General features: G+C 43.9%; 3 protein-coding genes across 3 annotated transcripts in view; all 3 read right to left on the bottom strand.

Annotated features, from left to right (window-relative positions):
- Positions 1–1,029: 1,029 nt before the first annotated feature.
- Positions 1,030–17,848, bottom strand: LOC107194645 (myosin-VIIa). The gene is made up of 21 exons (XM_015584296.1): positions 17,531–17,848; positions 14,624–14,670; positions 10,608–10,721; positions 9,934–10,080; positions 9,624–9,808; positions 9,073–9,194; positions 8,721–8,977; positions 8,467–8,632; positions 8,245–8,375; positions 4,969–8,121; positions 4,542–4,786; positions 4,104–4,464; positions 3,900–4,018; positions 3,443–3,839; positions 3,179–3,361; positions 2,708–2,909; positions 2,486–2,614; positions 2,298–2,394; positions 2,119–2,216; positions 1,563–1,732; positions 1,030–1,480 (listed from the first exon to the last, which is right to left on the bottom strand). Exons 2-21 carry the CDS (start codon positions 14,639–14,641, stop codon positions 1,274–1,276), a joined length of 6,501 nt encoding a protein of 2,166 aa, XP_015439782.1. The 5' UTR covers positions 14,642–14,670; positions 17,531–17,848; the 3' UTR covers positions 1,030–1,273.
- Positions 17,849–20,891: 3,043 nt separating this feature from the next.
- Positions 20,892–22,789, bottom strand: LOC107194843 (WD repeat and FYVE domain-containing protein 2). The gene is made up of 7 exons (XM_015584549.1): positions 22,613–22,789; positions 22,321–22,462; positions 22,038–22,243; positions 21,689–21,928; positions 21,483–21,621; positions 21,201–21,400; positions 20,892–21,120 (listed from the first exon to the last, which is right to left on the bottom strand). The coding sequence occupies exons 1-7, from the start codon at positions 22,771–22,773 to the stop codon at positions 20,982–20,984; spliced, it is 1,227 nt and encodes a 408-aa protein (XP_015440035.1). The 5' UTR covers positions 22,774–22,789; the 3' UTR covers positions 20,892–20,981.
- An 883-nt stretch (positions 22,790–23,672) lies between these two features.
- LOC107194996 (protein similar) overlaps positions 23,673–25,266 on the bottom strand; it is a 38,403-nt gene continuing 36,809 nt past the window's right edge. The window contains exon 14 of the mRNA XM_015584731.1: positions 23,673–24,892. Coding sequence (XP_015440217.1) covers positions 24,572–24,892 — 321 coding nt within the window. The 3' untranslated portion in view covers positions 23,673–24,571. The remainder of the gene's footprint in view (positions 24,893–25,266) is intronic.

The following is a 25,266-nucleotide window of genomic DNA, read 5'->3' as shown; positions in this document are numbered from 1 at the left end:
TGCGTTTCGAAGCGGACGAGAGAGAGAGATAGAGAAAAAAAAATAGAGAATCTCCGCGTATACGTTCTAATGTCTCTCTATGTTTTACAATAAATTAGAAAGAATTTCTAGAATAAAGCGTGTGCTTCGTAACCTCTGTTACTTCCAGATCCCAAGATTAGAAAACGGTCGATTGAAAAAAGGAATGCTCGTTAACGTTGTTCAATTGACCTGTCTGCGAAGTGTGCAAAGTATAATACGCGGTCTGATCTTTTCTTACCTGTGAAAAGAAGAAAAAAAACCGATTTTTGTGCAACACAGAAATGCAAGAGACTATGAGGGGCTAAATGTGGTTCGTTTCTTGACTTCTCGACATCATCGAATCGGTACGGGCTTTTTTCCTAGATACCATCGAATATAATTATCTGCAGCCGGAAGCGAGATAGGATCGCTTTGGGAATTGTCTTCCTGAAGAGATCCATTGTGGAAAGAGGAATGTCGGTATATGTATTCCATGGGAATTTACCCACGATTAAAATTTGCACCGAGTACCTGAAGAACACGATTATCTTTATTCACAGTAATAAATTGCGTCTTAATAGTAAGTACATCCTTACACGTGTGTATCATTGGACGGATGATCAACGAACAATCATTGCGATTCGTTGTATCGGAAAAAAATTATTTTTGTTTTCTTTCTTATTTCGAATACACAAGTACGTCACGTGCGTGTAATTTCATAGTGCTCAATTTTTTTCGGAAGGAATGTTTCGTCGACTTTGGGGATTCTTGTTCGATCGGAATCGTTTCAGTTACGGTAAATATTCGAATCTCTCGACACGACGGAATACGTTTGAGCGTGAAAAAAAGAAAAAAGAAATCTTTAATTACATCTCCTATATATTAAAATAATATTTTACAAAAACTATATGAGAATCTTATTTGTAAATAAATCATATACAATTTTTTCAGCTAATCATTTGTGTACACGTGAATCAACGGTTTCCTTCATCTTCTGCATTATTGTGTGACAAACGAAATTTTTCTGTTGTGTGAAATTTCCAAAGTTCACGTATATAAAGTTTTTACGATTCTTGGAATGGGGGTCTGCTGACGATGAGAAAAACAAAAAGGGGAATGCTCGCCTAATGTTTTCTGTCATAATTCTGTACGAGAAATCACGTTTAGCGTGTAACGATGGATAAACGGTCGCGATCGTTGTCGTCACTGAATATATAATATCTTGTGTGTCGCGTTTGGTGACTCGTGAAACATCGGAGAAACACAGTCACGGTTACTTTATCCGTATCGTACGCTGTTTATTCATATTCGTGAGCATCAGTGAAATATACGAGGTTAACAGATCGTCCATCTTGTAGCCGAGCGAGGTTTCGCACAACAACTTGGAACCACGCACTAAGTTCCCGATGGTCATATGGAAATAAGTGTTGCCCGACGACCAATTTGAGATTCTGGTGAAAGGATGCGTCACTAGTATATCCTGAAACACAATTTTATCGTGAAACTAGTGTAATCGTCGGTGTCAATGTTGCACATTTTAAGGAACCGCGCTTTTTTCCCACCTTCGTCTGCGGATGTATCAGGCTCACTCCGTGTTTGTTAATCGCAATTAATAACAGCTCGGGATAATTCGGTTCCGTGCTTTGTTTAACTTCGAAGAACGCCGAACCGAACGTCGGCCATCGGTAAACGATTTTCAAGAACGTTATCTTAGCATCTTCTGGACTCATTCCTGTCACACGTACAAGAATTTATTAGATACTAAACCATGTATCAGTGTACATTCACGAGCAAACTCTGCTTCCGCTAGGGGAAAAAGTGACATAGGGGAAGCCCTCCTACTACTTAGTAAATTTATTTCAAGTACTGAAATAAACATTAAAATGTATGTTAATTTCGCATAAATTTCAGAAACTTTCGAAACCAAATGGTAGAAGGCCCTTTCCTTACGCCACTTGGTATCGGGAATTACCGAAATTTATGTTAAACTAACGTTCGATTCAACATTTATTTCAGTACTTGAAATAAATTTACCAAGTGGTAAGGGGTCTTTCTCTTACGCCATTTTTTCTCCCTAGAAAGCCCTAGTTTCTATCCCAAATTCTATCAATAACTCACCAGCATCCTGATTGTAGGCCGCGATTATCGATCTCTTCCAATCGTTGGAGCTTTGTATCTTTACAAGATCACCGGGTATAAGTTCTCTCAACATTTGTCTGAAAACGGATGGAAATTTCAAATAACTTATACAAGTTCCTTCGTTCGAGAAACTCTCGTTATGAGCGTGGTTCACTTACGGAATCGCTTGAAGTTCTTGCTTGCTCTCGCCGAAACGAACTCTGTACACTAACGCTGCCAGTCTCGATGCTTCTTCTTTAGTGCATTTATGATACCCTGTCGCCAAGAGGAGTAATAAGTAACGTTCGCAGAATACCGTAGCCATACGTCTTAGTAAAACACAAACACCTCAAACCACGAAATTTACCTCTTAACAATTTCGGAAGCTCCTGATGGAAATGGAAAATGAGATCGGCGTTTCTATCCTTGCCGGGGACGGTGTTGGTCCATAACTTTTTCATGAAGAAGACTTGGTAGGTAAATTGGGGCGACACGCCTGCAAAAAATAAAAGAGTTATGGGACTGATTCGGAGATATAAATATCGTTGTACAGTCTATTATCGTAAAGAAATCGTAATCGCCTACGCACCGTCACGGGACGGCCGAGCCTTCCTGATCCAATCCGTCAAATGTCGTACAAAATCGAAGAAGAAATCGCCTTCCGGTACCGAGATCACTTTGTCCGCAATTTTCACGAACAAGCTGAATCCTTCCGCGGACCTTAGATTAAGCCTTTGCGCGATATTCTGGCAAAAGTCCTTCGCCCTCGTCGACGAGTCCACCTCGAACGCCTGGGGAACGAGAAACACGATGAAATCGCGAATCGTTTTCTTTTATACAGTAGGCTCGCGTTAACGTATCGCTGCGGGGCCCTTGAGGCGGGTTTATCCAGGAAACGCTACTTCAACGTGAGCCAATGGGCACGCAGGATCTCGTGGCAGTTCGGTCGATCCACCAATTGGATCAGAACTTTCGTTAAAGATGGCGACCGGAGCTAGGGCGTTCCTACCGCTACTTTAACGCGAGTCTACTGTACAAAGATATAGTCAAGGCAACGCACCTCGTCCGTGTCGTCTGGGAAATAGACTTTGTGAAATATCTGAGTGGTTTTGTGCTGTATAGCCTCGACTTCCACTTGATGCGGGGGATATTTCCGTTGGCCGTTGCGCAATGTTTTTTGCAGTCTTTGCAACGAGTCCTGGGATATGGGGTGCCGTCTCGTGCGCAAAAACAGAGTCAATTCCTGGAAGAGTATAAACGGTAGGGAGATCGATTAAAACGCGAAACGTGTGCACACTCGTTTCCGTTGTTAGGGTATTCGTACCTTTAAAAGGCTTTGGCTGCAAGTGAAAAGCCCGCTGGCGAGCCACATTAGCTCCCAGCCACGCTCCTCGCTCAAACGGTTTCGGTTGTCGGTGAGCTGTTTCATGATCTGACAGTAGATCTCATCCCGGAGGATCTCGTTCTTCAGGGGCCCGTCGAAGATCAGGTCGGTGTACTCGTTGCCGACGCGTGGTCGTTTGGTCGGCAGGTCGCCCATGTACTTCAAGATCGCGTTGAAAGCGAAACACGCTTCCTCGGCCAGTTCTTCCTTCGATATTAATTTCTTCAGAAGCGGTTGCTTTATCGGATCTCGGGAATGATGCCAGAGCTCGTCGGTGTGCCCGCGACGCGCAGTTGTCAGAGTCAGGGCCTTCGACATTGTCCTCTTTGGAGGGGTTCTACGGAAGATCGGTCGGTTAGTGTGATTTGATCGGTCGAATCAGTTCCCCAATAGTTACCGGAAATGATCGATGGCGTATTCTAGAAGAGTATGGGGTTTGTCTCGAGGCTCTACTCCGTTCACTGGTTGCGGGCAGAGCTTGCGTCCGTTTTCTGTTCCCTCGATGCTGAACAAGGACTACGGAACAAAGTCCAGGAATTTTAAATGCGATCTCATGGAGACGTTTATTTAAGGAACAATATGTTTGTAAACCTCGTCTTACCAGTATATCGTTCGGTGGTTTCGACAGAGAAGGCAAAACGTAAACGGTCTCTGCTGGAAAATCGCCCTTTTCGGTGGTCCTCTCGCAGGTCCCGATGCACCATCCCGAATTGAGGACTGTCTCGCCCGTGCTCTCCTCCTCCAGTACGATAAGATCACCTTTCTGAAAGGTCAGGAACGACGAGCCTTCTCCCGGCGCTTTATAATCCTGCAACGCGATCACGAATTTGCTACGCTTCTTCAGACCCTCCAGAAAGTACACCACCAGGTCCCGGATGTCCTCTGCGTTCGGGCTTTGGAACGTGAACTCTTCTCCCCGGACCGTGGACAAATTGAACGTCTGCGTGAACATCTTGTTCGTTCTGGAAAATTACGAATACGACTGTAGAAAAAAATTCTAAAAAAACGGATGGATATAATCGATGCATGACAAGCGTACTTCTGACTAGATACGGTGGTGATCTCGGGAAAGGACAATTCCAAAAGCACCTGTTCTTGATCGTCCACAACGTACACTCCGGTCCAGTTCACGGCTATGATCACGTCGTTTTTCGGCAGATTCGGGCCTGAATTTCGGTACGCCTCGTAGAAACGTGAAAATAACAACGGCCATTTGAACTTTGCGTAGCCGACTATGTCCTCTTTGACGCGTAACGCGGGTACCTTTTCCTTCAGATAGTAACTCTGTAAATAAAAGAAAATTTTTAGAAGAAAATTTCTCTTGAAAAAGATTCTACAGAAGCAACGACGGATCAAGGGTCTTCAAAAACGCCCATGAATATCAGACATGTTAAAAATTCAACTAGTCCCGGTCTACTTGAACATGATCAGAGATCAATGAACGCAACACAAATCTTCAAGGATACCTTTTTGTACGCTTGCAGAACGAGGTGTCCCCATCGGTCGATCGCCTTCTCGATACCGGTCAAACAGTAGTCCGGTATATAATTCGGCAACAGTGTATACAGCCTGTCGACATTCATATCCGTGTAATATTCAATATAATATTGCTGGGCGGCGATCATCGCCAGATCCTCTTCCTTGTCGCACCGATACTCGCCGAACTTCACCCCTCTGACCACCTGTTGGTAAATTAGATTCGTGGCGACCTGATCCTCGGTGGGCTCGTGCCATGGGGCGAATATCTCCTTCCGGAAGAACAATCGCCACGGTGCGTTACGCTCCTGGGCGCCCTGTTCCTTGGCGTATTGCTCGCACTGCGAGATCGCGTCCATCACGTGATCGCCGCCGCTGCCCAGGGACGAGACCTTGTCGAACAGGGCGATATAAAGTGAGAAACCGAACTGATCCCGTAGGGAGATCTTGTCCGAAAGTTGGTTGCAAAGTTCCCTCGCGGTGGTCGCCGAATCGGCCAGCAACGTCTTCGTGTTCCCGTCCATGAACGTGATCGGTAGCATGATCGGTTTCTTCGACTTCGTCGCCTGCAGCTCTAGCCAACTCGGCGGCTGGTTACGGGTTCCGTTGTTAAATGTTCGTTTCAACCGATCCTCGCAATACGGCGCGTAACCGGGCGGTCCCTCGCGTATGAACGCGCGCAGATAATTGACGAATTTCTCGGACGGGGCGAAACAACCGACGCACAACGACAACAATATCCAGCCGCGTGCGTGCGACGACTTGGACGGGTTGTTCGTCAGTTGTTTGCAGATCTGACAGTAGATCTCGTCCCGTAGCTCGGCACGGAGTATCCCGTGGCCGATGATGAAGTGTAGCTTCTCGAGGTTCGAGGTGGGCCTCGCTTCTAGCCACGACTGATAGCTGTCGGCTGTGTACTCGTCATCCTGGAGCTTCCGTCTGACGTCCTCGCCTAGCTTGTTCTTCCGTTTCAGCGTGAGCGAGACCAGTTTGTGCCGTATCGATCGTGGCTTTTGCCGGAGAAACGTCTCCGGGTCTACGCCCATCATCTGAGCCTCCTGGAACTCTTTGCTACGGATGAAGTTGCGACCCAGTGTCGCCGTGACCTTGGACATCACGGAAGTCGTGTCACGGTCCATAGTGTGGAATCTAGGCTCTGGAAGATCGCCAGTGAAACGAAGTATCGTGATCCAGAGAGCCTGAGCGGCCAGTTGGTCGCCTTGCGTGTGCAACGGCAGTAATGGGTGCTTCAACGGCTTCCTCGAGTACTGATGAGTGATGTTCCCTTGGAAATATGTGGCAGCGAACTTCTGGAACTTGAACTCGGACAGATCCTCCTCGTCCTCCGAGGCGGTCTGAACGGGGCTGATGATCTCCTGTTGGTCCGCCTTCGGCGCTGGTAGATCGTTGAAAACAGACGTTTCCCGAGCGGGCGTCGGTGCTTCGCTGCTAGAATCGGGAAGGAAATCGAACATCGCCTCGACCAATTTGCTGTCGTCGACCGGCTCGTCTTGCTTCTTCGCCGCGTCGTTTATCAGATTCTTCTTTATCTCCATTCGACGCCGATCCTCCAGCTCCATCTCGATCTCCTTCCTCTCGAGCTCCTGCATCCGTTCCCGGTAGTTCTGCTCGGCGATCTCCTTCGCCCTCTTGTTCCCTTGGTCTTTCAGTTCACGTTCCTCTTTCTTCCGAAGCCTGAGAGCCTCGACGTGCAATCGGTACTCGTACTTGGTCTTCTTGTACCGTCTCTGGGCGATCAGACGCCGGACGTGCGCCTGTATCTTCACGATGGCCCACAATTTTTTCTGGAACATTCGGCGCACCAGATAACCCCTGGCTCGTGCCTGCAGGGCGACGATGTGACCCCGCAGATGCCTGAACCGATGGGAAAGTACTCGCGATCTGATCAACGCCTGCAGCCGCATGTAACCGATTCGCATACGTTTGTAACGTTGTCGTTGCGCGTAACCACGCCAATACTTCTGCACGACCGTCGCTGCTGCTCTCATCCGAAGGAATCTTCGTCTGTAGACCCAGCCGCGGATGTTGCGCTGCAGTATCAGAATCTTTCGGGTGAGCACACGGTCGCGTTCTTGCTCCAGGAACAAGTCGTGAGCGTCTTTGAGGAAAACTTTGGTGTGCCCCAATTGATAGTCCGATCTTCCTAGCACCACGTGACATATCTTCGAGGTGGCCGCTCGACAATCCACCTTGTGCGACGGAGGTATACCGGCTATAAGAAATCGATACCTCTCCACGAACTCCGGGAAGGAATGTCTGATCGGATAACCAGCTCGTCGGATACGAATCGTCTCCATCATCCCAGAGTATCTCAGTTGCCGGCAACAGAGCCCTCTGTCGAACATCATCGGTTTCTTGTACTCGTTCGGCTTGATGCATCGGATGAAGAACGGCTGACAGCTGCACAACGTTTTCATCAGCGAGTCCAGAGACTTCTTGAACTGCGTGGACAACGTCGGCGCTCTTTTCCGCGTCTCCGACCCCATACCGATGTCCTCGGCGAAGCAAACTTGTAGAAATTTGTTCGAGGATATATGAATCAGCTGCAACAAGTCGCCGCTGAACGTGTCCCGGTTCTTCTCCAGGAAGCTTCTCGTGTCGTAGAACACCACGCCGGCGAAGTGATTCAATCCGAACGACGTGTTTATGTCCGATTTCGGCTTCAAGTAATTCCGATGGCTGCCGTGGGTTTTGTGTATCTTCGCCAGCATCGTTTGATCGGTGCCTTTCGGGAACTTGGACTCTTCGTCGATCAACGCCATGATGTTCAGCTGTTTGATCGCTATCAGATCCAACGCGTCTTGATTGTCGACGAACTCGATGTGCTGCCAATTGATGCCCTCGTGATTATACTCCTCTTGTTCCAGCTTGAATATATGCTGCACGAAGAACTGCTGAAGATTCTCGTTCGCGTAGTTGATGCAGAATTGCTCGAAGCTGTTGTGATTGAAGTTCTCGAACCCGAATATATCCAGGACGCCTATCGCGCTACGGGACGTGTTCTTCGGCCTGTAAATCGCCTCGTTGATCTTCTTGACGATGTGCACGAACAGCCGTCCGTAGATCCCTTTCACGAACGCGTCCCTGATGTCCACCGATTGCTCCCTGGACAGCGTGGAGACCTGCGCAACGGGTTACGATTTGCCTGGATGGTTAAGCGGGTTTATTTTTCTCTCAATCGAAAGATCGGGGATGCCGCGCGGCGCGAAACCACGATAACGACGCAGAGTTTACTTGTTACTTACAACCGTCTCACCGTGAGCAAATATCGTTCTGCGAGTGAGGGCGTCTATCAACGATTGGACCGGTACACCCAACAGCTGCGCAACACGTTGGACGTTCGTCTGTTCTGGTATTTCGGTGGCGTCCAAATTATCTGGAAATAATCATCGTGGAGTTCAATTCAGCGTGTACGTAATACAATTTCCTATATTCTTAGGTAATGAATCGGTTGATTTGGTACATACCCACGACGGTAGCTCTGTACTTGACGTTCCCCATGTGCAACAGAGCGGCGAGCAGCTTCAGAACTTCCCATATTTCCGTGTCAGAAAACAACAGAACCTTCATCGCCGATCGAATGTCCGCGAACTCCGCGGCATCGTCTCGACCTTCGCACGTGATGCTTCCACCCTGAAAGAATAGCAATTAAGGTAAAAGTTTAAGAACGAATAAGGTAGAATAACTCGTACGATAAAACGAAGACCACCGGAGACCTTACCCCTGTCAGATATTTGTACGAAGACGCGTCCTCCAGCTCCAGTTTTTGCTTCTCCTCTTTCGAGAGACCGGCCAGCATGCAATAGAACACATGGTAATTTCTCTCGTCCAAACTTTGCGAGACTATCCGGGACTTTTCCAAAAGATACTGCTCTATCTTTGCCCCCTCTATGACGCCTTGCTCGTTAAAGTGAATATCGATGTACTTTCCGAACCGTGACGAATTGTCGTTTCGTACCGTCTTCGCGTTCCCGAAAGCTGCAACGCACGAGAGATCGAGGTCAACGATTTTTCGCGCCCATTCTGTCGATGCTTGAATCTTATCATGCCTGTTTTTTTTTTTTTTTTTTTACCTTCTAAGATAGGATTCGCTTCCAAAATTTGCTGTTCGATCCACGAATGCTTGCCGCTGATCGCTGCCAAATATTGCAAAATTAATTTCGTACTTTCCGTTTTGCCGGCTCCGCTTTCGCCGCTAAGACATAAACATTCGTAAATTTGACATGTCGCTCCGACACGTGGAACAGGAGGGATGGAAGATCGGGGGCTTTCGATCTCCTATGGATCGGTGATCTGAGCTCCATACTTTAAGAATCACTCGATGTGGATCGAAGGTGTACAACAGAAATTCCTAAAAATAACTTCTCCCTTAACTGACTCGCCCATGTCTTTTTTCTGTCGTGAATATAACCCTATGTCCAGCGACTTTATACTTATACTTTATACTTTGTACTCTATACTCTATACTCTATTTTAAAGCAGTTTTTTTAAGGCAATATTTCATACTATATTGTATATTTTGTATTTCTCTCATGTAACAAAAGGAACTTCCTCTGTATATCTCTCTGGAGGAGCCCAGGGGGTGAAATGTAGGGGTAAGGGGGCCAAGTATTCGATCTTATACCTGATCACTATACACTGGTCTTGTCCATATCGGTTCATATGCGCGTAACTGTTGTCACCGATGGCGAATATATGGGGCGGCAGCTCGCCGATTTTACGATCCTTGTACAGTTTTATTTGTTCCGCGGTGTAAATCGGCAGTATCTGATACGGGTTCACGGCTACCAGAATCGAACCCGTGTAGGTCTACGAAAAAACAAAAGACAAAAACAATATCTTAGAGTTCCCCTTTATCGGAACCGTTCTACAGTCGGCTGGATCGATCTTCATGGATAGATCGCGGATAGGACAAGTTTATAGGGGTCACTCACGTATATAAGGTTCTCGTTGTATCGTATCAGCAAATTTCGTAGGATACCCGCTTCATGGAGGTCTCCTAAACTGATCATATCCTCGACACCTTGCACAGACGTGGCGTGCATCGCTTTTATTCTTCTCTCCGGAGTCAGCCATTGTTCCTGCGAAAACGTTAGCTTTCGTTTGTCCCGCGCATTTCTTGAAAGTATTATACATGTAATGTATGTATGTACGTGTACAGTGAGAGTCAAAAGTGAGTATACATTTTGGAAGTATGGGATTCATTCATATTTACTTCACTCAATTTATAATCTAACATTTCACATATATGCTGTATTAGACCGAGAGCTAGTGACTGGAGAAGGACTTAACTGATAGTTAGAAAATTTTCTGGTTATATCTTCGAATTTTTTGGCTCCCTATTCAGCCTGAAAATGTTAAAAAAAAATCGTATCAAACTGTATCAGTGTCATGATCTTACTATAGTAGGATGCTACAGAAATATTACACAAACCTCACCCTTGTAAGGTGTATACTTAGTTTTGACTCTCACTGTATATTCGAAATCGTCGGGGCTGCGCGGCGCGCCGTACACTTTCTCGCGTTTCGAAGCACAAGGACTTTCCGATGAATCGAGAAACGACGGCGGCGCAGCAGCAGCGAACACGGAAAGTAGGTAACGATTTACCTTGTTATCGTCGTCTTTCACTTGAATCCGTCTGCCCTCCGCGGAAACGACTCTTGCCCCGATCGCAACGTCAAATTCCCTCCCTGAGATTGGTTCGATCCATATGTAGTCTCCCTGCAAATGAATTTTTCTGTAAGAGTGTACAATTCGATCGGTATCTCCGATTTTCTTCAAACTTTAATATGTTCAAAGGGATCCTCTAAAAAGGCAAAATATCGTATTAGAAAATGTCGCAAACAATTTTTAAAATTATATTTTTTTTTTATTAAACTATCTCCAACCAATTTGATCAGTATACTTTCTTTGAAAATAAACAATTAAACGTCTTTTTTACTGTTTATAGCTTATGTTGATTGACTTGAAATTAAAGGTACATATAAACGTTTGCGACACTTTTTAAAATGATACTTTACCTCTTTAGACAGCCCCTTTCAGCATATCTTATGGCAGTTGGTGGCCCACCTAAACTGTAGTATCGACACCTTAAAAAGCTTGCGATTTTAGCGACCTCTACGTTATAAAAACGGTGAATCTGCGGTGGATACTGACACTAAAATGGAAATGGGACGACGTACGTTTTCCGTGGTAAAACGAATCCAGAAATCAAGGTGACGAAAAGACGTTTACCATCGAGTGACGCGTGCACAGCGAGCTTGACCTGATTGAAGCCGAAAGCTGGCCGTCAGTGAACGCATTAGCACGCGCCCTAACTGTAAATCATTTGGTTACTTGGATCCACAATTACTCGATACCATCTATGATTACTAATCAAGCAACCGGTGACACACGTTGTTAAATAATAAGTAGATCAACGTTCCTGGGCGGTTTCTTATTTTCCCGACTCGATCGATTCGCGCGGACGAAAAGGAAAGGAAGACGGATAGGGGAGACCGGGGTTAAAAGTATTCGTGAAAATCAAAAACTGTTACTTTCTACCCAGGGTCTTCCCTACCTTGTCAAGTCGCCTCCCATAGTCGAACTTGACGATCCGCCGTTGTTTCCGCGGTCGATAATGGAATTAGATGAACAGACGGCTGGGTGGGTATTGCTCTGGCTTCTAGGCAGGGTTTAACGCGAAATTTGATCGTCGCTGGTGCTCAGTGAGATAAAAGGTTTTACCCTTTCCAAGCCGTTCCAGCATTTGCATACGTATAACTCCTGAGCCGGCGCTGTTCTCGCGGCGAGCACGACTCGTTACGGCGAGAAAAACGAAAGAAAAAAGCCTTTAGGAAGATACGGTTCACGCGAGCGAGCAACGCAAACCATTTTCTTTTTACGCTCGACTATCAACGAGACGAGCATCATCATCGAAAAGATCGACCAAGAGACGAAAGAATGAGAACCCCTGGGCCCTAGACTATGCCTCCGCGAACGCCTCTATACGAGCGCACAGGTTGCGTCTGGATATATTCGTATACGTTCCGATTGTTCACCTCACCGGAACATAGGAAGAGCTCATCCGCTCGTTAGTACGAGAAGAGCCGCCTTTGGCCCGAATAGTCCCTTACTTGCAACGCGATTTTACTTTCGGTGGCTGGGTCGTGTCGGTTCACGAAAACGAAAAATCATCCACACGTTGCAGTCGGTCGTTAATGTCACTTGAGCGTCATCGTTGTCATCCGATAGACAGCTACATACGCATTCTTTCGCCGAGAGAAACAGCTTTTCCCGATGGCCACGGGCGACAGGTGCAGCGAGATCTGTCGGAATTATCTCGAAACCGGACACGTTGAACGTTCGACAAAAATAGGGAGGGTAAATGCTGGGCTCGTGCGATGTAATACCACAGAGGAAATATAAGAATAGACCTAACATGCAATGCAATTTTCTGTTCCATGCTTTGGGGGCGTCTGAAGCCCCCGTAACATTTCAGTATTCCATTCCTTGCTAGCAAAACCAGGGCATTAAGTACCCTCACGAGCAAACTCGGCTTCCGCTAGGGGAAAAAGTGACGTAAGAGAAGGACCTTCTAACACTTGATAAATTTATTTCAGGTACTGAAATAAATATTAAATCGAATGTTAATTTAGCATAAATTTCAGAAACTTCCGAATTCAAATGGTAGAAGGCCCGTTCCCTACGTTACTTTTTCCCCTAGTGGAAGCCAAGTTTGCTCGTCGGTATATGTATGTATCGCTATATACACTCACGGGTGTGTGTGTGCTGTGCGTTATACGGGTGTCGAACGTAGTTAAACTAAAAAACCAGCGTGATTTTCGTGGGACACCACAATCTCATAACATGTTAGGTCTATTCTTATATCTTGTCTGTGGTAATACCCAGTCGGGGAGAGAATAGCGTATAGAGTCGATGGTAGAAACGCGTGTCCGGTAAAACGATTCGCGTCCCGTTATACGACGGCTGGTTTGCTCGCGCGAAATGCTAACACACGGTGTGTGCGCGCGCCTGCGTGTGTGTACAGGGCATTCGCGAAGCGACGAAGGACCGTTAACTATGTCTAATTAACTGACCATTCGCCTCGATATAATACCTTTCGCGGGCGTCGCCGAGCCGATCTTGTTGCATGCAGAGCATTTCTCCAGTCACGCGTGTTTATCACCAAGTCTCGTTTCGACCTCTAACCGCGTGACGCGTTCGATTCCGGCGTTTTAAGTCCGGGGAACGACCGGCTGACGCGACGGACCACGTTAAAGGTACGTTTTCACGTGACAGTGAAAGTCATGGCTTTTGTTGTCGTGACACGGTGCACGATAATACGTACCAATGTCACGAGAACGTGAACATCTAGTTTACAAGAGGACGAAAGTTGTAACATTTCGTGTCACGAGTAATGATTAGACTGCGGAAGTTTATGCAAATTCGGAATTTCCAATAGGAATATCTAAACATTTAAATCCAGCAGAATTTGGAATTTTGTACTACAAGCTTTACTACGTTAATAATAATATATGAATAGTATTGAAATTTATTAGAATCTTTATTTTATAGGCGCTATAAATTCATAAACAGTCTAGTCATGCTCTGCTGTCACGTGAAAACGCACCTTAAGGGAGCATGCAACCGTGCAAGCATTCATGCGTACGCACCAAAATCGAAACGAAACGACATAAATACAAATTCTACGCAAAAACTATTTGCAACTGGTAAACGGGACACACCGAGAAAACACAAACAACGAATAAAAGACAAGCATGAGGAATTTTACGTACGTTACCCACGCGGTTACGAACCGTTTAGCTATCGACCATTTTCTCTCGTCATGGACGCGTTCCACTTTCATCGTAGACGAAAATACGGACGCACCTACAGATAAACGTGCATATAGAAACGGTACGTGTCGGATGTCACCTAGATCAAAGATGTTTTTTCCCGGATGATATATCGTGGCGGAGAAACGGTCCCGAGAAGTCGCCGTGAATCGAAGGTGAACCGGTGTCGGTCTTGTTCTTGCGCGACTCATAAATGAAACATTCAGTGCTGATACTGTATCGATCTTTCCTCAATCACTGTTGTTTTCGTTGGATGGTATTATATTACAACCGTTCAACGGAAGAACGCGTCGGACCAAACCGACTGAAAAATCTTCGGGAGGCACGTGTGTCCTCATGAGCGTAGCCACAAGGGGGGCCCTTCCCCCCCCTGGACAAAAAAAGTGGCTTTTGTACTATAAAAGAAAGAAATTGGATTTTACCACTCCTCCCCATAGAAGAAAACAAATTGGAATTTGGCCCCTTTTCCCTGACGAAAAAAATTGCTTTGCCCCACCCCCTCGACTGATTACCTGGCTACGCCCATGCGTGTCCCCCGTGACGTTTCACACGGAGCAAAGGAATTTCAACGTCGCCAACGTTGCATCGCGGTCGCGTGTCGTCGGTTCGTTCGACTTCGTTCATTTTCACTTGTCACAGATTCCCACTGACCTTGTCGTCGACGAGAACATCAAACGGAACCGGTAACGACGCGTCCCGAGATACTGTTCGATAAAAGCGCGACGAATCGACCGTTGTTCGCGGGGGAAATACGCGCGGATGCAAACGAAACAACACGACACTTACCCGCGTGACGATGACCATCTCTCAAGTCGTGGTTGTCGGCACTCCGCCTGAAAGAAAAGCAACCGTTGTGTGTTTTGTTTTTTTTTTTTTCGTTCTTATCGTTCGTTCACGCCTCTGACAGAAAAGGAAATACATATTTATACACACGGAACACTTGCGTTACCCAGGCCCGAATTCAAGTTTCTTAGGCCCGGCGGTATCGAACTTTCGTGGACCCCCTTGGTTAAAAAGCGTGGGGGGAGAGGGAACAATTTTTTTTAATAAAACAGACAGTAAAGTTAAGTACATAAATCTTTAACAATTGGAATTTATTCTAAATAAAATTAAATAACTATTTTTAATTATTCATTATTATTATTTTTAATATAAAAATATATATTTCTAGTTCCGATTTATTTCAATTTCTAATTACTTCAAAAGGGAAACAAACAAAATTTCATTCGATTATTTTTTGCTAGAAAGGGCCCCCCCTGCAAAAGGGGGGCCTGGGGCTGTAGCCCCCTAGCTGGTGTTACCGATCATTCGCGACGATTCACTGGAACGCGCAATATTTCGAGGAATTGTGCTAGGTTCGATCACACATTCCTTAGATAATACCTGAAATCTCGCGAACCCGCGATGTGTTCGCGAGAATTCCGCCCGAATAGGTCGCGACACGCGGCTTCGTAACTGCCAGGGCCGCGCAGTTGGCGGATGTCCCCGGCTACGGACGCTGTTGCGTCTGAACATAATAGATGGCCCGCGCTCTCCACGGTCTATCTATTCGGGGAAAAATCATTCCGGCATACACGAGACGATGATGTCCGACCGATCACCGTTACAGTGGAAGCAGCACAAGCATAAACCTGTTCGCAAAAGTGGGTTAGGCAGTTTCTGCTGCTACCGTCGAGAGGCTACGAGAACCGTCCATCGAGGATTCTCGCGACGAGAGATATCGATCTCTCTTTTTCCTTCCCTTATCGATAGGCACAACACGCGAATAAATAACACGGCCAGACGGGATCGGAATCGAATCGCGGACAGTCGAATCACGGTCGCTTTTTAACACTAGAACTACCGACGATAAACGCATATTTGCTTCGATCGGTGGTGAAAAACTTTTGAAAATTTAGAAATTTACTAATTTCTTCAGTTTCATATCGTAATAAAACGTGCAGAAGATCTGAGAAAATGTATTGTCAATGTATTGAAATGTGTGTAGTGACAAGTCATTTTGACTTGCTTGGTAGTTCTAGGGTTAAACTCGATAGTCCGAGGATCGATCGAACGCGACCCAGGTTGCTGCGGTTTACGCGTCGCTGGCGTCAATTTCGTTCGAACGAAACACAAGCAATGGATTTGCTTCGAATTAAGCTCGCACGAGTGACTCCGTGGGTCGACGAACCGATCGATGACCGGTGTGTATATAGTATACATACAATTTCGTTTCTTGCGATGCGGCAATCTCGAAAGTTTTCTGTAATTTTCCCCCGTAACCAATGAAAGCATCGGGCTGTGTTGTGCGTACCCGCTAGACCGTGACGATAAGCTCTCGATTAGATTCACGCCGGTCAATGTATTTCTTTTTTTTTTCGATACAATTTTGGAATCAAGAAACATGAAAACGTGTTTTCCCCTTGGAACGTGAAAGACGCGCGAAGAACGTGGAGAGGAGTCGCCAGTCATTGACGTTGAAAATATTTGGAGAACGACGGACCAGTGGCGTAGCGCTCGGAGACTTTAACGGGTGATCAAACGAGAACGCGTGACCGCGTCCCATCGGCGATACGACGCGCGCCTCCTCGTGTGTCTATTCCGATTCGGATCGGAAATTTCATTTTTCAACGATACAGTTCGTTACAGATCGTCGAACTAGGATCCAATGTCTTCCATTCGTACGCTTGTCTCGAATCATTGGCTCCTTCTGTCAGAATCGCTTTCCACGTGTGCACTAGGGGAAAAAGCGGTGAAGAAGAAAAGTCTCCTACCGTCCATTTGATAAATTTATTTCAACAACTAATATTAATGTTAAATTGAATGTTAATTTGGCATGAATTCCAATAATTCCCAATACCAAGTGGTAGGAGGCCATTTCCCTACGTTACTTTTTTCCCTAGTGGAAGCCGAGTTTGCTCGTCAGTGTACTCTTGTTCTTTGATTTTTTCATACGTTCATCGTCGTGAGTAATCTTTTAGAAATTCCTCCCTTATCGATTAAACAATCCCAGAAAGAGAGTGAGAGGTTATCAATTGGAATGTTCGGTTATAGAAAATCGTCTCGGTCGAATCGGTTCGTGAACGTACCACAAGATATCCCAGGTGTACGATCGTTTGGTAAACATTCTACCGTTCTACGTATGGTTGGCCCGACAGATATATGTGTATATATATATATATTACCTTTATCTGAAAGTAACGCTTATCTGGCGTTTCTATTATCGCGCTTTAAATCCCAATGTGCGCGTACGTGTCCGTGATACGATCGCGGTGAAACGCCGTACGATTCCCTCTTCTTCCTTGTCATTAGCATTCCGTCGAACGCGTGTAATATCGCGAAATGTGTAACCGTATGTACGCGAATGAACAAAAAAAAAAAAAAAGTAATTTCGATGGGGACAAAGTTCTTGTACCGCTGGTGCTATACGCGTGAATGATGGTGTCGATCTGACTCTCGTCCTGGGTAATAAAAGTGACGCGTATCGCGTATACTTAATGTCGCCCATCCGATATATTCCAAGGGAAATCGTAGCGGCTAGAGTAGTACGTACATTCGTCCCGAGGAATTGAATATACGTTTACGCGGGTAGTCCAGGAATAAGAAAAATCGTTCTCCCCGTGGCCTGTCGAACATCCGAGGATTCCACGGTGGCAAGGTCGAACGGATGCAATGATATACATACACGGGGAAGCAAGAGAGATTCGAACGTACCTGTGCGAGTAACGAGAAACACGACGAAAGCGGCCTATACGTCGGCACACTCCATTAAGAAGAGGCACTGCACTGCACTTCGGACGCGACGTAAAGCGCGCTTCTCATGTCCGACCGGGACTACTAGATGGATCGGCCGGAGGAGGAAGTTGGCGCTCGTGGAGGCGATTAAACGTGAACAACAACAACAACAACGAAACTATATGATAGAGAACAAATCTGGAATGATTAGGGCACAGCACAACGATAGGAAATGGGACACGAAAAGCAACAGTAATCGTTCCGGAGGATGGGCCACGGTGACCGGCACATTAACGCGTCCACTCGGAGAGATTCGGTTCGAATCGGGCGTGCCAGGTGGAAGCGAAGCGACTGAGAGCGGCGCGGAGGTGGAAAAGCTACTTTGGTCTAGACCAGTGATGGGCAACTCAGCGCCCGCCAAACTCACTAGCGGGCAACACCGTGCAGCATGAGGGCATATGGCAGTGTTGGGGAAATGTGTGAATGAGAGCGCGTATCTATCATTTTCTTCACACACAAATATGTCGTGAATCACGATTCGTGACTCGTGATGTGTCCTGCTTCGAAATCCCTCCACAGGAGTCCGACATCTATCGTATGTTCCCAAGAATGAAAATTTCGACGACAAATGTATGAAACTATTCCATATGAAACTTTGAACATCGTACGGAAGATTTACAAGTTACAGAAGAGGGAATTATTTTTATTGTTATAAGTCTGTATAATATTTAAGCCATGTTTTTTCCTTGATCGATCAAAGACTGCACTCTCTTTACCGATAGAGGCGCAGAGTTTGCATTTACGCTACCGGCCGCGACAAAATACCGCCAAAATCAATTGAAATCTACCGGTGTTTCGTCATTATTTTCGTACCTGTCAATGAATACCATTTATAGATAGCGTGAGGGGAATTACGAACAAGTTTGTGCACGGAGAGGAAAAATAATTGAAATTTGTTGAAATTTCGAATGCGTGTCTTTTGGAGACATTCATTAAAGAAAACAATGGTCGCGTCTAACCAAGAAAATTGCAGATTTCAGACGAATGTACACGTGATTGACACTCTTGCGTTTTCTTTCACGCGTTCAACAACTGCATCGGTAGTTATTGCGGTAATTTTGCGTACGTGCTCGAATGAGACAGGCAAACACGTATCGTTTACATTGAAAATATATTTTCATTTTGTCCGACTTCCACATAAAACGTTATACATACACGTATTGCAGATTGTGAAACTTATAATTACACACTGCTACACGAAACAGTTAATGTTCCAGCAGCAACGATAGCAACATCGACAATGTTATATGCACCATGATTCAACGATCGAGTAAATCATTTTTACATATGAACACGAAACTTCTATCTAACGAGAATAATATACTCTAAATCCAATGATCTTTCCGCGTGTATTTCGATTGGTTCTGTATCAAAATTACAGTATCGTTGTCAGCTCCAGAATCGACAGCAAACGCATCGATAAATAATTCTGATCACGATCCGGAATAACACAGGAGTCAACAATACTTTATTTTACGGTGTCACTGATGCTTTAAGCTATTCGTAAAATTAATCGATTTTATCGTGTAACGCAATGAGACGATACTGAAACCTACATCTGGATTTCGAATATAGCTCCTGAATAAATAGATATAAATTAGACGAAATATATCTCTAATCGTTAAAACATTATTCGTGGATATCATAACAATATCGGTCATGCAATATAACATATTTAATACGCAGCATATAATTAATCTGAAAGCATATATTCTCTCAGTAACATACAAAATGTGTATAATATGCGATGTCGTTTCACAAACAATTCTGAGAACACACGAAACGGTTATGCTAAAAAGTACAGACGAATTTGCTGTAACGGATTCCTTTGCATCAATTGTATTTTTAAATCGAACTGAAAAAAAAAAACAATCGATCTTCTCGTTGTAGACTTTAGTGTATTTCATTAACAAATGCGATTTCTCTTACCACAACTATTTTTGTCGCGAATTAGAGTATGGAAAACAATGATATTTGTTACCCTATACTCCAACACAGTATGTAATTATAACCATCCTCAAGGTACAAGATATGCACACTAGCGTTAAATAGAATTATCATACAGAATTAGAGAAGAAAAAAGGCAAACTATAGAAAGTTAATTTACTACAAACGTTGCGTTTCCTCGTTGTGACAATATATAAAAATTTTATTTTAAAATTATCTGCTACTACTATGGAAGCGCGTTATCACTGTATTTCAATTCTATTGCCTAAATAATTCAAGGAATTTTATAATAACATACATTATGGCATCATCGTGGCGTAAGATCTTTCATATTCCGCGAATTAATTACTGTTACTTTAGCATAACCTGTACCTATTTTTTAAACATCTGAAGAAGTCGATACAATTGATTCCGGCTGTTTTCCTTCGTCGTCGTACAAAAAGTATAGTATGTATTAAACAAGTAGGAATACAAGAAATAGAACGACTAGGATCTATAGTGACTTGTGTTTCTTCTAACTCCTCATTGTGCTAACGATCATAATTTACATATTTTCATAGCTCCCTAAAAATGTTGCATAAATTATTTCAGTTAATATTTAATTAGCAACAATATTCCGAAATTAGTATTTACGTAAACAGGTATCCAATGAAATCAGCCAATGAATAATTACTTAAAGGTAAAGAATTAACAGTGTTTTGCAGGAGTATTATGGAAAAAAAACAGTAATAATATTTTTATAGGCCAAAGAAATTCTCTATGCTCTCGAATGTTTATGAATCGAACAAAAAGAAACTGATCTTCATTTCCTGTACTTTATAATGAAAATATCTTAAAAATTCCATGCAATATAATCTACTTATAATTCTGCCTGCACCTTTTTCTGCTATAAAACCGATCTGTTCGTGACTGTGATCTTTCACGAAAACTTTAACGAAGCAGTAAAGTAATCTCTCATCATAGCGGTTTGACGTAATAATCCGTTATAACAAATTAATATTAAAGTCAGTTTGATTGAAAATTCGAATAACATGTGCAAATTCGAACTTTGGTCATTCATAAATTCGAGTGCACTAAATATGAATATTTAAAAATATTCTACAGCTTATCACTTTGCTCTGTAAGTATACGAATTAATTTTATTTGCTGAAAGCAAAAAAAAAGAATTTGTGAATCACGAGTTTCTTTTTGTTATTTTATGGATTTTACTATTTCACTTCATAGAATATTCTGTCATTTTCGAACTCCATGTAAAGAGCTAAGTGTAATATATAATACTTACTCGGTTTTAACCGAACAAACTGATTTTATGATCACAAAAATAGGCTCTGAATAGAATGCTTTTACATTGCAATATGACAGTTTCCGTTATATCTTACGATTTGATTGGTTTTGTTACTTATAAACATATATTTTTGGAAGTTCACTGAAGAAGCGCAGAAATATCCCAAATTTTAATGAGACGATCTTGCCCAATTGTTAATAATCTTCGTCTCGGAGCATCAAGATCCATTCCAACAACGTTATGCTTTGCGTCATGAAAGGATGCTAAAGATGTTTGGCTAAATAACAAACGCATAAAATAAATAAACCGTCAACTGTACGAATCGTACCTTTTGCTTGTTCCAATACTGTTACTCACTTGGCCGCCTTGAGTTGTATATGACACGGATCGCAAACTCGGACTTCAAATTCGAACCCCATTGACGGTATTGGTATTCGCTGAGACGTGCAACGCGCGCACAATGCACGGCCACAATGACGGCAATGATGTTGCCTCAATCCTAGTTGTCTTTGATCCATCATTGCTTTGATATTCCAGAAAAACGGTCTCCCACAAGCCTGAAGTTTCAAATTGTGCCGTTATACGTAAATACATTCAATGAATCGTAATGGAATTATTTGAAATGTCGTAAACGCATACTTGGCATGTATCTGACTCCACCCATGCTGCTGTTTCCTTCCTATTTCCAGCCATATCCCAACAAACTATTACTCCATCTTCTCCTCCGGACAACAGAATGCGCTCTGCGCTTGCATAGCACAGTGCAGTTACTTTGTTGCTACAGAATCATACATAAATCTGTATAGTATTAACGAAAAATATGTTATATATATTTGTTCACTTACTGATGCCCTTGAAGCTCATATGCCGTTCCCTGACGCCCACCAATATCCCATACTATAATGCATTGATCAAAACTACCCGAAAACAGAAGCTGTTTTTCAGAATCCCATGCCAATGTATGAATACTTCCGGTATGCGCTTTTAATGTTGTGATTAATGTGACGCCGTTAGTCTCTAACTTTAGCATTGCTATTTGTCCAGAATAGTCCCCAACAAAAGCATGTTTTGATTGAGCATCAAATCTGTGCAAGTTAAGGAGTTACATTAATAAGAAACAGAAGTGGTTCTATGATCATACAACCCTTTGCCGATGAAACGTGATATAAAGCATTCTATTGTAGAAAAGGATACTGCAGTGCAGTGTACCATGCATCTGTCTGATATGATCCCAACTTCTGACCAGATTCTGAACAATGTAACTGGAACATTTTATCTCGACCTATACTTAAAACCCATTCACTATTTGGAGCAAATATAACACCTGTAACTCTTGCTTGATGTGCAGCATATTCGCGCATAGCAGTCATTCGATTGTAATCTTGCTCCAAAATAAATTCCTAGAAACAACAATCACCATGTCAATTGTGAAGTGTGGAGAGCTTAAATTCCATTCAGAAAACATTGTATTACATACATTTATTGTTCCATTGTCCAAACCCACAAACAATTGCCTTGTTTCCACCGAATAATGCATTGATGTTGCCCCAGCAGCCATATATTGACAAACACTGGGCCAATACTGCCCGGAATCACGTTTCAGCCAAACTCTGATGGTTCTATAAAAACGCACAGTACAATGAGTCGCATAGACGAAAGTAATAAATATTTCCGAAAATACTACGCACAACGTTACAAATTTGTACACGCGATTTACACAAACGTATAAAAAATAGGATTCAATGTGTAATTAAATTTTTCCTATCTACCTGTCATCACAAACACTAATTACACCTTCTTCCCGCGGTATAATGATCGCCGCATTAACATCATCGTTGCATCCCTCCAATTTCGACAAGAGTATAGGTTTGCGACTCGTGCTAAATTTATCATGATTCACTCCTGGAGCGGGTTTTATCTCTGCTGCCATTTCAATACTTTGAACGTACTCGGCGAAGTGGGCTTGTCATTTGACAGTTGTCGGACTTCGATGATAATCAGTGTTTATATATATGTACAAAGACGGAACGTCTAATTTTTTAACAGATTGTGGAGAACCTGTCGGCGTTGCTCGTATTATGCGCAGCAAATCTTCCTTGCCTACGTTTCCACTTGTTCCTCTTTACCGACTGTTCAAATTACGTAGAAACAGTAGACGCTCGATAATTGAGAATCGGTAAATTGATCATCGGGAACTCGCCTCGCTCACACGTATTTCTACACATGGGCGCGCAGTACGAGAGCGAACGGGACCCACGGTATTAAGTGAGATAGAGCGATAACAGAGTAATCACGTGGTACTGACGTATAATGACGTGCTTGCAGTGCGAATCATTGGTCGGCGAAATACCCCTCTTGCCCCTGTGCCATTCAGTTTGCTGGAGCTGGGTAACTCAGCAGTTTCCAATTGTACACCCAACCCACCCTACATACAGTTACGTCGAACAAATGAACGGATAATTGGCGGGAAGAGAACGCGCGGGTGATTGGTGCTCGCTTAATGAGTACTTCGGGAAATTTAGCCCTGTACAGCCTCGAACGCTACAATAAACGAGCTTCTACTGTATCTAAATAGTAATAAGAACAACAATCAGATACATGAAGTAGTAGAAAGACCATTTATTTCTTTGTCAAACTTCACTCTCTCGTGATAATACCGCTGTATGTAATACATAGTCGCGGTGTTACGTCTGTAAAAAATACAGACGATAATAAAACTAATAAAATTAGTATGATCTTATTGTTTACTGTATGGATAAGTGATATTAAAAATATATGTTCATCGAATACGCGTAAAGAACGGTAATCGTGATATAATAAATGGTAGTAACAACTGATAATATTGGGATTGACCTTGTTAAAAACTATAAAAAACAGTAACAACGACGACGAGAGGCACACGACAGATTGACATGTATCGCGGCTGACTCATCCGTTTAGGATGGGAGAAGGGGAGGGGGGTGGTGGTGGCGCGTCGATCGGCTGCAACGCGGAAATCAGTGCCGCGCGCGTTTTAAATTGAATTCTATTATTCCTGCTATCGACTGGATCATCTCTCGAACTTCCACCGCACCACAACGAAAAACATCGTACAACTGATTCATTGGTGTAAAACGCGCAGCATCGGACAAACTCCGCTTGTTCCTCGCGAGCAAAACTGTGCGCTATTCGGAAATCCGAGCCGTTTCACCGAAAATACCGTTGGTCCCATCCAAAATTATTACCACAAATTCAGTGGATCGTAAGTGTATTTCTCGGTTCCCCGTTAGACTATCGGTATTTCCGGTTGCACTGTCATCGACAACGGTAAGAAAGTGCTCCAAGGGGGGTGCATTGCCGACTGGATTCCACGTTGAAGACCCGTTCTCACCGCAGCAACACCTCCGACAACTAGCAACTGCCTAAAAATGCATTGGCACTTTTCTCGCGTGTAGAGACGACATTGGCTGTCGAAATGACTTTTTTTCACGAGGAAGTTACGAATGTAAAAATATCTTCTGTCTCTCTGGACGACACGCGTGTAGAAACGCCTTAAAGACGAAGGAGCTCTGAATCGGGCTCTGCGTTTCGAGGTTATCTGTGCCTTTTCAATTGCCCGCAGCCCTACTATACCCATCCATCAGTGCTATCTCGCGCTCAATATATATTGCATCATCATTATCATCATCATTATCATCATCATTCTGAAATTCTCGCCGTTCTCGCGTCGATAGGCGAACGCGACCGATTTAAACGAGATTTCGATCCAATAGAGACCCGAACAGGTCTGGCTGGACTTGTAGCAGCCCGCTGCTCGACATGCTCGGGTCGTAGTCGTCGAAGTTCTCAAAGCTCATCATTGGCGAAGACGGTGAAACGAGCGATCCGTCGCTCATGTACGAGCCAGGCAACTGTTTCCTGGCTACCGAGCTCAGCTGATCGTACGATTCAGTCGATCCACCGGAATTTGGACACTGTGGCACCATTTGGTTGTCCAGATTGACGGACAACGGCTGCGTCAAGCTTCTCGGAATCGCCTGGGGCACGTTACGCGACTCCATCAAACTGTCCTGCGCAATCGAATAACAGAATTACTGAGTGACAGACTGATATCTGGCACATGGATACTTGGAAATCCCTTAGAAACTAGGGTAATGGACCCAATTACGGACAAATTAATGGCCTGATGAGCTTGTTTTTGTTGATAATAAAAAATTATTGACAATTGTTTCTCTTCGAGCTCTCTAGTAGTAAGTTTCATTTTTCTGGAATCCCCAAAAAGAAATATTTTATGGTATAATTGAAAATTAGTAAAATACCGAACGAACGAAAAAAAAAATTTTTTCCACCTATTCTTTCAGATGTTGTATAAGTATAGTGTTTTTAATTCATAGAAATATAGTTAACCCTCCATAATACAGACACCATCCGTAATTCGGTCACT

The sequence above is a fragment of the Dufourea novaeangliae genome, unplaced genomic scaffold, assembly GCF_001272555.1.
Source record: "Dufourea novaeangliae isolate 0120121106 unplaced genomic scaffold, ASM127255v1 scaffold8, whole genome shotgun sequence".
In the NCBI taxonomy this organism is placed as follows: Eukaryota; Metazoa; Arthropoda; class Insecta; order Hymenoptera; family Halictidae; genus Dufourea; species Dufourea novaeangliae.
The sequence above is the reverse complement of the archived record's forward strand: the minus strand, read 5'-3'. Positions and strand labels throughout refer to the sequence as shown.